The following is a 14183-nucleotide window of genomic DNA, read 5'->3' on the forward strand; positions in this document are numbered from 1 at the left end:
GACACACACACACAGACTGAACTCCCACACACACACAGCAAATGCACCATTCTCTTTTGAATTCTTAGTTTGACTTCATACTTGAACCCCTTATAACTTCTTGTTTAGCTTTTATTTTCAACTTCACAGCTTGTATTTTATCTGTTCATCTTTACTCCTACAGAATCATCTGCTTTCATTTTAGCCTTGGAGTAAAATATAGCAGTGATCGTATTTTTTATTTAAGAGTCAAATATAATAATCAGAGCGACAGGGTGTTTTTAATTACATTTAGATTTTTATTCAATTTTATGCTGTTATCTTTTTATTTCTACTTATCTATTTTGTTTCATTGATCTGTTGTTTTATATGTATTTTATCTGGACCTAAGAGTCTGTCAATAAAGATTATCTATCTATCTGTACAACCTTTTCCGGTAGCGTCCAGTTTACCGTTTTTTTCTTTCACATTTGTTTCACACAGTTTATTAACTGGAGAGCCTGAACTAGGGCAGCTTTTAGCGTTGGGCATTACTTTGTTCCTACAGGGTTAAGTGACTTGTTTTAGAATTAATTTAATTTCCTTCTTTTGAGTATTGACACTAGTCAGTGACTTGATGCAACCTGCTGGGTTCCTTATATAGGAAACTTTTTTCTGATTGGCTTAATGAACTGACCTGTATTGGAACGTTCACTGTGTGAAATGCCTTGAGACGACTCTGTGACTTGGTGCTATATAAATAAATGAATTGAATTTAGTGATGCGTACAAGGGTGAGTGGGATCTGGTTGTTATTTTTAATTTTACCAGGGTTTAAAAGGAGACTGGCGTTTTCATTTGAAAAACAAAAGAGAAACCTTCCACAGCTCTGACCGACGTTTACTTTATCTGAGGACTTTGAGCATTGAGGAACACGATTGATAAGAAACAAGGAAATTTTTCCTTCCATGAAGTTTTCTGTCTGTCGTTGCTGCAGAGGTCTTAAACACGGTTTTATTTTTAGTAAACTATTATAAGAGGCATCAGAAAGAACCTGCTGATTCAGGTAATGTGAGGGTTTTGTGTTGAGAAACACATTTAGATCATTTGATGATAAATGTGTGCAGTTTAGTTCCTGGTTACATCATCAGTTCTTCTGTGGCTCATTTTAAACCTGATATAGTTTTGTACGTGTCTGATTGAAGAGTACGGTCTCCAGGATGGGCCACCAGCCAGGGAAGTCATCTTTAAACCTTCAGACTGGGACTGCTGTGGTTTTTCAGATTCTTCTCCTGACCCACACCTGGACAGGTAAGTTTTATTAGAACCAACTCTTAGCATTAGCCCAGTTCTGCTGGAGCAACATGCTGCATGTGGCTAGCTGTTATGTTGTGTACGTTGAAGCAGTCCAAACCAGTATCTTTTAAATGTTACCAATCCGGCTTGAGCCAGCTTTAGTTCAGTCTTTCTTAAAGGGCTGTGGACAAATGATTCATTTCAAGTTATAAAACAGCAGATTTTATGTTGCAGGTCAATCTGCGGTCAAGGATCTGCCTCAGACCATAACAGCGATGGTTGGTGATGACGTCTTGCTGCCGTGCCTCCTGAAGCCTCCTAAAGATGCTTCTCTGATGACGGTGAAGTGGGAGAAACTGGACCTGAGACACACATTTGTGCATGTGTGGCACGAGGGCCGGGAGCATGGACATAGAAATGAACGAGCATCGCTGTCGGCTTCTAAACTGAAACATGGAGACGCTTCACTGAAGCTCTCAGAAGTCAGATTCTCTGACGGTGGAAGATACAGATGCTACTTTCCAAAAGACAGAAAAGAATATTTTGTTGAGCTGTTTGTTGGTGAGTAAAGGGAAAATTTTGTCCTCAACAAGTTTTGTATTTAGATATTTATTCTGTTTTTTCAGTTTGAGTTTTAAATGGATTTAAATGGACCCGTTTCAGGGGGCTGTTACTTTTATTCAAAAAAATTTTGCTGACCACGCCCACACAATCCCTGATTGGCTGTTGAAACTGGGAGTTCAGCAACTTTGGAGGAACTCAGAATAAAGCTACTGCTCCTCTATTGCTGACAGGTGGTGGGATCTACGCTAATGTTTGTCACGATAGGAGCCAGGAGGATGGTTAGGACCCAAAATGCAGATACCCAGGATGACACGAGGCAGGAGTGAAAATTAAGAAAAATCCTTTATTTAGGAAGAACCCAAATCCAAAGGCTGGGAGCCAAAAATCCAAAAATGTCCAATTACTGAACTAGAGATCCAAACATTAGAGACACGAGAAGACTGACAGAGTACCACAATGGACCGACGCAACACTGAGACATGGACTGGGTTTTATACACTGGGGCAGGAGTGATAGGAGATGAGGAGCAGGTGTGTGGGGAACTGGCACAGGTCAAACCGTTAATTGAGAGGAGCAGAAAGGAGCAGGGGAGGACACCAGACCTGACTGGCGAAGGACACACACACACACACACACATACACCGAGCTGGGGAAGGACACACACACACACACCGAGCTGAGGGAAGGACACACACACACACACACACACACACACACACACACACACACACCGAGCTGAGGGAAGGACACACACACACACACACACACGCACAACTGAAATAAAAGACCTATAGAAATTAATGTGGGGAGACTAATAGACATGAAGAAAACCAGGAGGGACTTGGTGACAAAAAAGGCTGGAGCTACAAGGACACAGAACGTGAAGGAACACCTGGAGGGGCTGGGGATGACTGAATGAACACAGGACCTGGGAGGAATGATCTAAAGGGCTACAAACAGGAGACACATGAAGAACACAAAGAGACACTGATAGGTAATTTGATTTCATCCTATATTACCTTAAAGGACGACACACCCTTTGATAGAGAGAGAGAGAGAGTAAATTGATTATTTGTAATGTCCATGTGTGTGTGGCTCAACCAGGCCCCATGTCCATGTGTGTGGCTCAACCAGCCCCCACTCTGCTCCAGCCTCAAAGCTTTCTCCTCACCTGCTCTGTATACCTGCATTCTTCAATTATCTGGTAGATAATATTTAACCTCCATAACCCTGGAACCTGAAATAAACACACATGACAACAAGGAAGACATTTTACACTGAATTAGCCAAATGAGGGGGAGATCACCGAAATGACACATAGCTCTCTCCAGAGCTAGCTGCCAGGCGACTTCCCCAGTCCTTCTTCTTCTTCTTCCTTTCCGGTTTAAATGGCGGGTGGCAACCAACTTAAGGTGCATTACCGCCACCTACTGTGCAGGAGTGTGAGTCAGAGCGAGGAGAGAGAAAAAAAAAAAAAAATATATATATATATATATATATATATATATATATATATATATATATATATATATATATATATATATATACATAGAAAAATAATAAAAAAAACTAAATTCTACTAAATACCTTAATTTTCCTAAGAAACTCTAGCACCAACTTATAATTGGACCCACTGACATTCAACAACGTTCTCAAATTCCAAAGGCCACATCCTTTATCTTTCAACCTATCTATAAATTCACCCCTAATTACATCAAACTTACTACAAAAACACAAAACATGTTCTACCATTTCCTGTTCTGTCCCACAATCACAAAGGCCTGTTTGATGTTTTCCCAAAATATGCAAAGTGCTGTTCAATCCCGAATGTCCTAATCTCAATCTCGTTATTATTGTTTGTTCCCTATTATGTAACTCCTTAAACGACCTTTTACCTACTACGTTCTGTATATTAAATAAATGTCGGCCCTTTTTATCCCTTACCCACATGTCCTGCCATTCATTCATAATTCTATCCTTAATCATTGACTTCACTTCGTTACTGCTAAAAGGGATCGGTTTCACTACTTCTAACTTTACTGCTTGCTTTGCGTAATAATCTGCTAATTCATTACCTTCTATCCCTCTGTGCGCTGGTACCCACATAAATCTTATTTCAATCCCTAAGGCACACAACCGAAATAGGCATTCAAATATTTCTAGAAAAATATCAACTCTATTTTCATTACTTCTTGAATGAAGTGCCAACAAAACTGATAAAGAATCCGTACATATTATACAATTTCTAAATCTATGTTGCTCAATCCAATCCAAACAAAAATAAATTGCCAGCATTTCAACTGTAAAAACTGACATACCATCTGGAGTTCTAATTTTCACCCCTTTACCCACCACCGGAATATAGAAAGAACAACCCGTCCTCCCACTCACAGAGTCTTTCGATCCATCTGTAAAGACTGGAATACAATTTTTATGAACACTATCTAACCTATCATTCAAAATACTATCCCAATTACCTTTACCCTTATTCATACACATCATATTTTTAAGATAAAAGTCAATATCACACCTAGGTAAAAACCAATATGGAGTCACTGAACATAAAAACTTATTTACAAATGTAATACCAGTTAAGTTATACCCTTCTGCTAATGTGGTTGCTTTCTCAAGCACGCAATCACCACGTCCAAACCCATATTCCCCATACAAAGACAATACATCTTTAACCAAATGGTCATCCCGTGAACACCCTTGAATACTAGCCCAATAGTTCAGTAAATTTTTCTTAAACCTCAGTCCTATTGGCGTTTCTCCCATTTCAACTTGCAGAGACGTTACAGGTGACGTTTTAATCGCCCCACAACAAATTCTCAAGGCCTGATTTTGTATTCTTTCAATCCTCAGCAACAAAGTTTTACATGCCGAGCTATACACAATACTCCCATAATCCAGTACCGATCTAATCATTGTTGTATATATGTTTCAAAGCTTTTACACTAGCACCCCAAGCATAACCTTTTAGACACCTCATGACATTTAAAACTTTTTTACATCTTTCCTCAATATTACACACATTTTCTTTCCAAGTTAACTTACTGTCAAAAACAACCCCCAAATATCTAAAACTGTTCACCTGTTCTATGATCTCACCATATAAACGGAGATTCATTTCCACCTTTCTCTTCTTCGTAAACACCAAACATTTTGTTTTAACAACCGAGAACTTAAAACCCCAATCATACGACCATTGTTCTACCTTGGAGATTTCAGCTTGCAATTTCTGTTGCACGTGTCTGACATTTCGTCCTCTTTTCCACAACATCCCATCATCCGCAAATAGTGCCCTGCCAAAATCATACCGTACGTCGTCAAAAACATCATTAATCATAATAGAAAACAACAACGGACTAATTATACTGCCTTGAGGCGTTCCATTCTCAACTAAATAACTTTTCGATACGACCTTCCCTATTTTTACTCGTATAGATCTACGAAATAAAAATTGTTTAACCCAATCATAAACCCTACCAAATATCCCCAACCTCTGTAATTTTATTAATAATCCTTCCTTCCAAACCATATCATAAGCCTTTTCTATATCAAAAAATACCACCACCAAACTTTCTTTATTCCTTTGCGCAATTCTAACTTCATTCTCTAAACAAACAATGGGATCCATCGTACTCCTCCCTTTCCTAAATCCACTTTGACATTTCGTAATCAATTTATTACTTTCAAGATAGTAAGACAACCTCTCGTAAATCATCCTTTCCATAATTTTGCCCATATGCGCAGTAAGAGCTATCGGTCTATAATTTCCCGGGTCAGTTGACTCTCTACCAGGTTTCAAAATAGGTATAATAATCGCCTCTTTCCAATTCTTCGGTATTAACCCCTCCAACCAAACTTTATTATATAGATCCAACAACGTCCTTTTCATTTTAGTACCTAAAAGCGTAATCATCCCATCTGTGACCCCATCTGCACCCGGAGCAGAATCTTTACTTTTCCCTAAAGCATGTTCTAATTCCACCATACTAAAAGGAACGTCTAACACAGACAGTTTATGACCTCCCTCATACGCCCCTTCAAACTTCTCCCGAGTTCCCTCCCTTTTAGTTCTCCGATCAGCTGATAAATTATCATCACTATGTACTGCAACAAACGTCTTGGCAAACAGTTCCGCTTTGTCTTCATTTTTAACAAACATTTCACCTGAAAAACTTAAAACCGAACAACTCCTCTCCCTGTATATCCCTTTCATCTTCTTAATCATCCCCTAAACCTCACTGACTGGTGTCGTACGGCCGATACCATCACAAAAATTTCTCCAACTTTCCCTCTTAGCACTTTTGATTGTTCTTCTCACCACAGCCTGTAATCTCTTATATGTCACTAAGTTATCATAAGTATGAGTCTTCTTTAATTCCTTCAAACTCCTATTCCTCTCTCTAATGACCTCTTCACATTCAGCAGTCCACCAAGGCACACATCTCCTTTTCATAGTACCCTTACTTTTTGGAATTGTGTCAGCCGCTGCTTCAATGAGTACTTTCCTAAACGTCTGTTCCACCTCTTCAACACAATTTCCCATTTGCACCTTAACTTGATTCTCTTCACAAATACATCTAAATTCTTCCCAATTTGCCCTTCTAAACACCCACCGTTCCTCCCTAATTTCACCAGTCAAATCCTTAAAGCCCCCAATCTTAATTAAAATCGGATAATGGTCACTGCCCATCAAAGTGTCCTGGACCTCCCATTCACTTTTCCCAGCCAATGCACTACAAGTTAAAGTAAGGTCTATCGCCGACGTAATACCCGAGTTGACATCCATTCTTGTTCCTCGTCCATCATTCAAACATACTAAATTCATCTCATCCATTAATTCCTCAACCACCTCCCCATTTCAATCTGTTTTCTTTCCTCCCCACAGTGTGTTATGTGCATTAAAGTCACCACACACCAATACATTCTTACAACGAAATTCTAGCAACATTTTCATGGCATTCAGTTCTAGTTTCTTACATGGATTATAATAATTCACTACATACAAATTCCCACTATCTGTAAATATTTCTATTCCAACGAACTCTTCACCCTTCCCTATTTTGACAACTCTATACCTTAAACCATTCCTGACAAAAATTGCACATCCACCCCCTATCCCAATTTCCCTATCCTTCCTAATTATATCGTACGATAACAATTTAAAATCTATATTGGTATGCAACCACGTCTCCTGAATACAGATCATATCAGGTGTTTCAGTAAGACATTCCTGTCCATTTCTTCAATTCCTGTCCATTCGCAATCAAACTCCTTGCATTCCATTGCACTATCAATACCATTTAACCCGACCCTCCACCATCTGAAGTCGACTGAGTACTCAAGTTTTGTCTGATTTCTTCCCAAGACAACTCGCTCAAGTTAAAATGATGGGCAGCTGCTTTAACAACAATTTGGATTCTTTCAGTCTTAGACTTTGACTCCATTGTAGCATTAATAACCCCTGCAACGAAAGTAACAAGTTTTTTTCAAATCGATCCAAACTCGGTCCCCTCCCTCCCTTCTCACTTCTTCAGTGTCCGTTTTCTCCCCCTCCGATACGAACACCTGTTCTTGCCCTTCAGTCCGTCCAACCATTTTCACTGCCTCTGCATAAGAAATCTTATTTGTGACTTTCGCCCGTTGAATATTCATCTCTGCTTTCATTCTGTGACACCTAGCATAAGCAGCGCTATGCTCACCGCCACAGTTACAACATTTGGGCTTCAGTTTATTACCACAGTCCTCAAATCCGTGATCCTCCCCACATCTGGGACACCTCTTCTTACCCTTACAGACATTGGCCACATGTCCGAATCTCTGACATTTGTAACATCTGATTGGCTTCGGAACGAACTCCCTCACCGAATACGATAAACATCCCAAAAAGACTTGATAGGGCAGAACCTCTCCCTCAAACCTCTCTAAGACCGCTTCAAGTTCTTTTTTGACGCCATCCTGAAAGACGCTTAGTCGTCTCACTTCTAGAACCTTAGCTCCCCTTATATTAGCTTTGAGGTCATCCACTGACAACTCAACAGGAATTCCCCAAATCACTCCCTGTGGACCTTGGCCTCCAGACTCCACCTTACTCACACTGACAACCCTATGCTTCCCAACATCCTTCATTTTCAGAGCCTTCTCCCTCTGTTCCTCCGACTGACACACCAGCAACAAGTTCCCATCCCTCAGCACTTTCGCCATTTTAATATCTCCCACTTGATTCTTCAAAATAGTTGTCAGCTTAACCGGACTGATACTGTGTACACCATTTCCCTCACCGAATCTCAGAGTAATCTTATATTCCAAGCCCACATCGTTAGTATCTTCACATGGATTCACCTTCTTTCGTTTCTTCATCATACTTTCATCTGACAAATATCCTCTCTTGCCTCTCAACGACTCCCGACCAAAGCTCGCTTCAATGCGAACTTCACTCTCGCTCTCTTCCATTTCTCCCCACTCCTTCCCATTTCCTGCACAGCCGTGCCTACCCGCCATACCTTGACCAGCTTCTCATTCGCTTAGCTCCTTCTGTGGTTTCCTGTTCTCCAGCAGCCGTGTAACCTGCCCAGTCACCCTCTACACATGCGTTGTGAGCTCATCAGCATCAAGTGGGCTCCGCGCGCAATCTTCACCGCCCGGTTGGATCCCCTCTGAGCGGCTCCGACCTGCCTGTAATGGCTGAATGAAGAAATCCGCTCTGTTAGATCACCGCTGCGGCGTGAGGCGTTCAGAATCCTCCTCACGTAGCCCACTTCCCCAGTCCTCAGAGTCTTCAGTGGTTTTATTCAAGCAAAGGGTGGGGGGAGAAGGCGGGGCCTTCTCAAGTTACAGAGGTACAAAGTTTTCTCAATTAACATCCTTGCTCAACCTTTTTATGAACAGCCAACACAGAGATTCATGATGTGTAATGGGCATCTTTTAGGTCTCAAAAAGGTACAATTATAAAAATACCCAACAGACACATTAATGAGACATTGACAACGGACACATGAGGGCGCTATGAGACACAAAAGGAGAACTTACTGAGGGAAGGAGAACACAAGCAGACACATGAGGAGAGACACAGACCATGACAATGTTCCTTATTGTGACATCACAATAAGGAAATGATTGAGATGAGTAATCTTAGGCGCATAATTCTTGAAACCAAACACTGACAGAAAACAGATACATGGTTTATATTTACGTTTGGTGACTTTTGTATATTACATCCACATCAAACTCAAACAAAGCCTCTTACATTTCTATATTTATCTTAAAAATAATTATTTTATCTTTTAGACTCCTGATTGGTCTCTGATCTCATTATTGATAGTTTTATGTTTTCATAACATTTCTCTCTGACACTGTAAAGTGAGGTGTCTCTGCTGCAGGTCAGACACTGACTAACTCCTCCACCTCTTATCTCACCAGGGTCGGTGTCCTCACCTGAGATCAGGTTAGCAGGACTTGATGAAGGCAGCAGTGGAGTGATGTTGGACTGTAGCTCTGGAACCTGGTGGCCAGAACCAGAGCTGCTCTGGTTGGACGCTGAGGGACACGTCCTCTCAGCTGGACCTACAGAGACAACCAGAGGTTCTGATGGTCTTCTTGCTGTCAGCAGCAGAGTTACTGTGCAGAAAAGCCCCAACAACACCATCACCTGTAGAATCCATCAGAAGGACCTCAAGCAGAGCAGAGAAACCCACGTCCATGTTCCAGGTAGAAGACCCGGACATGAAGTCTCCAACGGGTCACTTATGGAGACAAATAACACATGTATTCTTGTTTGTGCTTCAGATGATTTCTTTGTGGTCCGGTCCAGCTGTTCTGTTTCTATCAGCTTCTCTGTGCTGTTCTGCTGCTTGTTCCTGGTTTCAGCTTCTGTTCTGGTCTGGAGACAAAGACACCTCTGTGAGTTCAACTTGTTTCATCTGATCTTCTAAAATGATTTTATGTTACATTATTTATGATGAAGAAGTTCTTCTGTTATTTATGTTGGTTTAATCTTTACTTCACATATATAGATTCTTACACTTTGTCAACTTTTTGTTTCTGCAGCAAAGAAAAAAGAAACAACCAAAACAATTGAAGAGCAAAGAGAGCTGATGAGAGTGGAGCTGCAAAACCACGAGAACCAGAAACTACAAGATGATGCCCAAATACGGGAGCTGGAGAAAAAACCTTGAATCCAAACGATGGAGGCATAGAATGATGCTGATTTAACAAGAAAATTAAAGACTTTCAAGAAGAAACAGAAACAGAACAAAACAAAACGAGAATAAAAAGATAAAAACTGGATCAGACTTAATACTGAAGTAAATAGTGATGGAGCACAATGCTCGACTAGATGAAAGAAAGAAACGTTATCAAGAGATACAGTTAGACCTTCAAAAAACAATCATGAAATAAATGAAAAACTTGAGTAGAAAAAAAAGAGAGAAAATAAACAAGAGGAGATGAAAAAATAACAAGTTCCAACTTGGAAGAGAAGTAAACAAATTCTCCAACTTTACTTGTTTTGTCAAATGAGTATCTCTCTTTTTATGAAGGTTCTTCTTCTTCTTTTCTTCTTATTATTGCTGTTATTATTGCTGTTATTATTATTATTATTATTATTATTATTATTATTATTATTATTATTATTATTATTATTATTATTATTATTATTGATGTTATTATTATAGTTTTTGTTTAAATCAAAATGACTGCTTTCTGGTTTTGGTACCTACTTTAAAAAACGGGTGAGTCCATGAATGTTTGCATGACAGTGTGATGTAGATGTGTCAGGTCTTTCTAATCCTAGAGTTTCACCATCTGTTTTCTATCAGAAATGAATGCAGCAGATAGGTGTCGACTCTTTTCATGTTCAGCCTGCATGAAAAACTCAGAGTGATTGATTATGATCAGATATAATCATTAAAATTGTTTTTCATTCGTCCACGTCCTTAAGAAACTAAATAAATGATTTAACCCTCTACTGCATGACTTTTTGGCTGAAAATATATTTCACCCCATATTTTGGGAACTTGGCTGTCCCTGAAAATATATCCATCATAAAATTTGACAGGAACACATCATCGGTCTCAGCCCCTCCGGTGTGAAGACACTCCGGGGTAAAGACACACGTGTCTACCTGCGCGTGTCCACAGAGCAAAACAAACTCGACCCAGACGCTGATCCATCGACACCATGCAAAATGAGCCATTAACCTATACCTGTGATCACTGTCTTCAGAGGAAGGTCACACACAGCAAACTGCTTTTGCAACCTTCAAAACCTCCGCTCGTTAAAACCATTACCTGTCTATGGGACTTTGGAACTGCCAATCAGCTGTAAACAAAGCAGACTTCATTACCGCATATGCAAACCACCTGTAACTCGATGCACTGGCTCTCACTGAGACCTGGATCAAACCATGTGACAATGCTACCCCATCTGCTCTCTCAGTTAACCACACTTTCTCCCACACTTCTCGTGCATCTGGCCGAGGTGGTGGAACGGACGTGTTAATTTCCATCAAATGGATACACAGTCAGTTGCTACCCATCACTAAATACAACTCCTTTGAATACCACGCCATCCAGGTAACTGTACCGAAAAAAAAATCTTTTTGGTTGTCATATATCGCCAACCAGGTCAACTCGTAGACTTTCTTGATGAACTCGACACCCTGCTCTCCTCCATTCCTGAGCACAACTCTCCCACAATGGTCCTTGAAGACATGAATATTCACCTGGACAATCCCAGCTCATCAGGCTTCCTGTCAGTAATGTCATCATTTGATCTAAAACTAGTACAAAATCCTCCAACTCACAAAGCTGGAAAAGCACTTGACCTCATTTTCACCAGAAACTGTGCCATAGACACAATCTCCGTCACACCGCTGCATCTTTCCGATCATTACTTAATCCATTTCAGCACGACTCTACAAGGGGGGTCCACTGCTTCCTCCCCACTGGTCTCATTCCGCCGCAACCTCCGTAATCTGGCACCCAACCACTTCTCCTCTTTTGTTGCCTCCACTCTTCCATCTCCCAGCACATTCTCTGCTTATGAAGTGAATGATGCCACCGAGTCACTCTGCTCCACACTCGGCTCTTGTCTTAACAACGTGTGCCCTTTAGCCACTAGACCTGCTAGATCCTCTCAGTTGCACTCTTGGCTAAATGACAACCTCCGGTCTCTACGCACCAATCTTAGAGCTGCGGAACGGAAATGGCGCTAAACAAAAGATCCTGGTGATCAATTGAAATTTCATGAATTACTGTCCTCATTCTCTGCCAGCATCACTGATGCAAAGAAAGCTGTCTACACTGACAAAATTCTCAGCTCTGCTGACTCTCAGAAATTGTTTTCGACATTCAAAACTCTGCTCAACCCTCCATCTCCACCTTCTACCAACAATCTATCATCTGACACCTTTGCCTCATTCTTCACTGACAAAGTGGCAGCTATAAGCAAACAGTTTACTCAACTGGCCACTCCTGAACATTCGCTACCACAAACTCCTTCTAGTCCAACCATCTCAAGCCCTACTGCTTCATTTTCCTCTTTTCCCCTCTCACTGAGAACTGTGTGTCCAAGCTTCTCACGTGCAGCCACCCGTCCACTTGACACCATTCCGACTAAGCTGCTCCAAGCTATTGCTCCTACAGTAGCCGCAGCATGTGATCAACGCATCACTGACATCCGGTACATTTCCCACCTCTCTCAAGCATGCTCAGGTTAAACCGCTGCTAAAAAAAAACTCATCTCTTCCTCCAAATCATGTGGAGAACTACAGACCTATCTCTCTCTTTCCTTTCCTGTCCAAAATCATTGAAAAAGTGGCTTTCAAGCAGATCACAGAATACCTCTCACAAAACTTTCTGCTTGACCCTTACCAGTCTGGGTTCAAAAACGGACACTCCACTGAAACTGCTCTGTTAGCAGTGACGGAATCCTTAAAAGAAGCTAGAGCGACTGCCAAATCCTCAGTGCTTATCCTGCTCGACTTATCGGCAGCATTTGACATTGTCAACCATGGCTTCATTTTGTCCACACTCTCTAGCATGGGCATCACAGAGAAAGCACATGCCTGGTTTGACTCATACCTCACAGGATGATCATTCATTGTATCTTGGCTTGGACAATCCTCTACTGTGCACCATCTTGCCACAGGAGTCCCCCAGGGCTCTGTATTAGGTCCTCTTCTCTTTGCCATATGCACCACCTCACTGGGTGAGATCATTTGATCACATGGCTTCTCCTACCACTGCTATGCAGACGACCCCCAGCTCTATCTGTCATTTCCACCGGACGACCACACTGTCTCTGCACGAATATCAAACTGTCTCTTTGACATATCAAAATGGATGAAATCCCACCATCTCCAACTCAACCTCTCTAAAACTGAACTACTTGTCATCCCAGCAAAACCATCCATACAGCACAATATCTCAATCCAAAATGACTTCCTATCTCTGGCTCCTTCAAAGGCAGTTCGAAATCTGGGTGTTGTGATTGATGAACACCTGACCTTTAAAGATCATGTTGCCTCTGTTGCCCGTTCATGTCGCTTTGCGTTGTATAACATACGAAAGATCAGACCATACCCAACACAACATGCCACCCAGCTCTTGGTGCAATCTACTGTCATCTCCCACCTCGATTACTGCAATGCCCTTGTAACTGGTTTTCCAGGCTGTACTGTGAGACCTCCTCAAATGGTCCGGAACGCAGAGGCGCGTCTGGTCTTCAATCAGCCAAAAAGAGCACATGTCACCCCTCTGTTCATTGAGCTCCACTGGCTACCGCTAGCAGCACGTATTAAATTCAAATTTCTAACACTAGCATACACAGTCCAAGATGGTACGGATCCCATCTACCTGAATCCTCTTGCAAAGGATTACGTCTTGGCCCGGCCGCTCCGGTCATCACAGGATCATCGGCTAGCAGTGCCTACACCGCACTCAGGACAATCCAGACTCTTCTCATGTATCGTTCAACAAATGTGGAATGACCTACCAAGCACTACCAGAACAGGGGCTTCCTTTTCAATTTTCAAGAAACTCCTGAAGACCCTGCTCTTCAGAGAGCATCTTCTAAACTAGCACCCTCCCTGCACCCGTCCCCCCTCTGCTGTCCACTCCTTGTTCCCTCCTCTCCATGATTCCTCATGCTGCCTCACTGCCACTTACAATTTACTGGAAATTGTTTGTTGTTGTTGTTGTTGTTAGCCTCAAGGGCAACTTGCATATTTTCATTTGTAAGTCTCTTTGGACAAAAGCGTCTGCTAAATACATAAACATAAACATCTGCAAAAAGCAAAGACCTGATCCTCAGGCCACCAAAACAGATGCCCTCAACACCTTGGCTGCACGTAGAAAT

The 14183-nt window shown here is 41.5% G+C and overlaps 1 protein-coding gene across 3 annotated transcripts; it reads left to right on the forward strand.

Annotated features, from left to right (window-relative positions):
* Positions 1 to 522: 522 nt before the first annotated feature.
* On the forward strand, positions 523 to 10789 carry LOC107374613 (butyrophilin subfamily 3 member A3). 3 transcript variants are annotated; one of them, XM_070548335.1, is made up of 6 exons: positions 523 to 751; positions 1163 to 1268; positions 1488 to 1814; positions 9246 to 9533; positions 9612 to 9725; positions 9873 to 10789. In XM_070548335.1, exons 1-6 carry the CDS (start codon positions 740 to 742, stop codon positions 9998 to 10000), a joined length of 975 nt encoding a protein of 324 aa, XP_070404436.1. In that variant the 5' UTR covers positions 523 to 739; the 3' UTR covers positions 10001 to 10789. The 3 variants fall into 3 exon arrangements, with proteins under 3 accessions (XP_070404436.1, XP_070404438.1, XP_070404437.1); XM_070548337.1 differs by lacking the exon at positions 523 to 751 and adding an exon at positions 797 to 1023 and having other exon boundaries at positions 1141 to 1268; XM_070548336.1 differs by lacking the exon at positions 523 to 751 and adding an exon at positions 797 to 1023.
* The last annotated feature ends 3394 nt before the right edge of the window (positions 10790 to 14183 follow it).

Source organism: Nothobranchius furzeri, chromosome 2 (assembly GCF_043380555.1).
Source record: "Nothobranchius furzeri strain GRZ-AD chromosome 2, NfurGRZ-RIMD1, whole genome shotgun sequence".
Classification (NCBI taxonomy): Eukaryota; Metazoa; Chordata; class Actinopteri; order Cyprinodontiformes; family Nothobranchiidae; genus Nothobranchius; species Nothobranchius furzeri.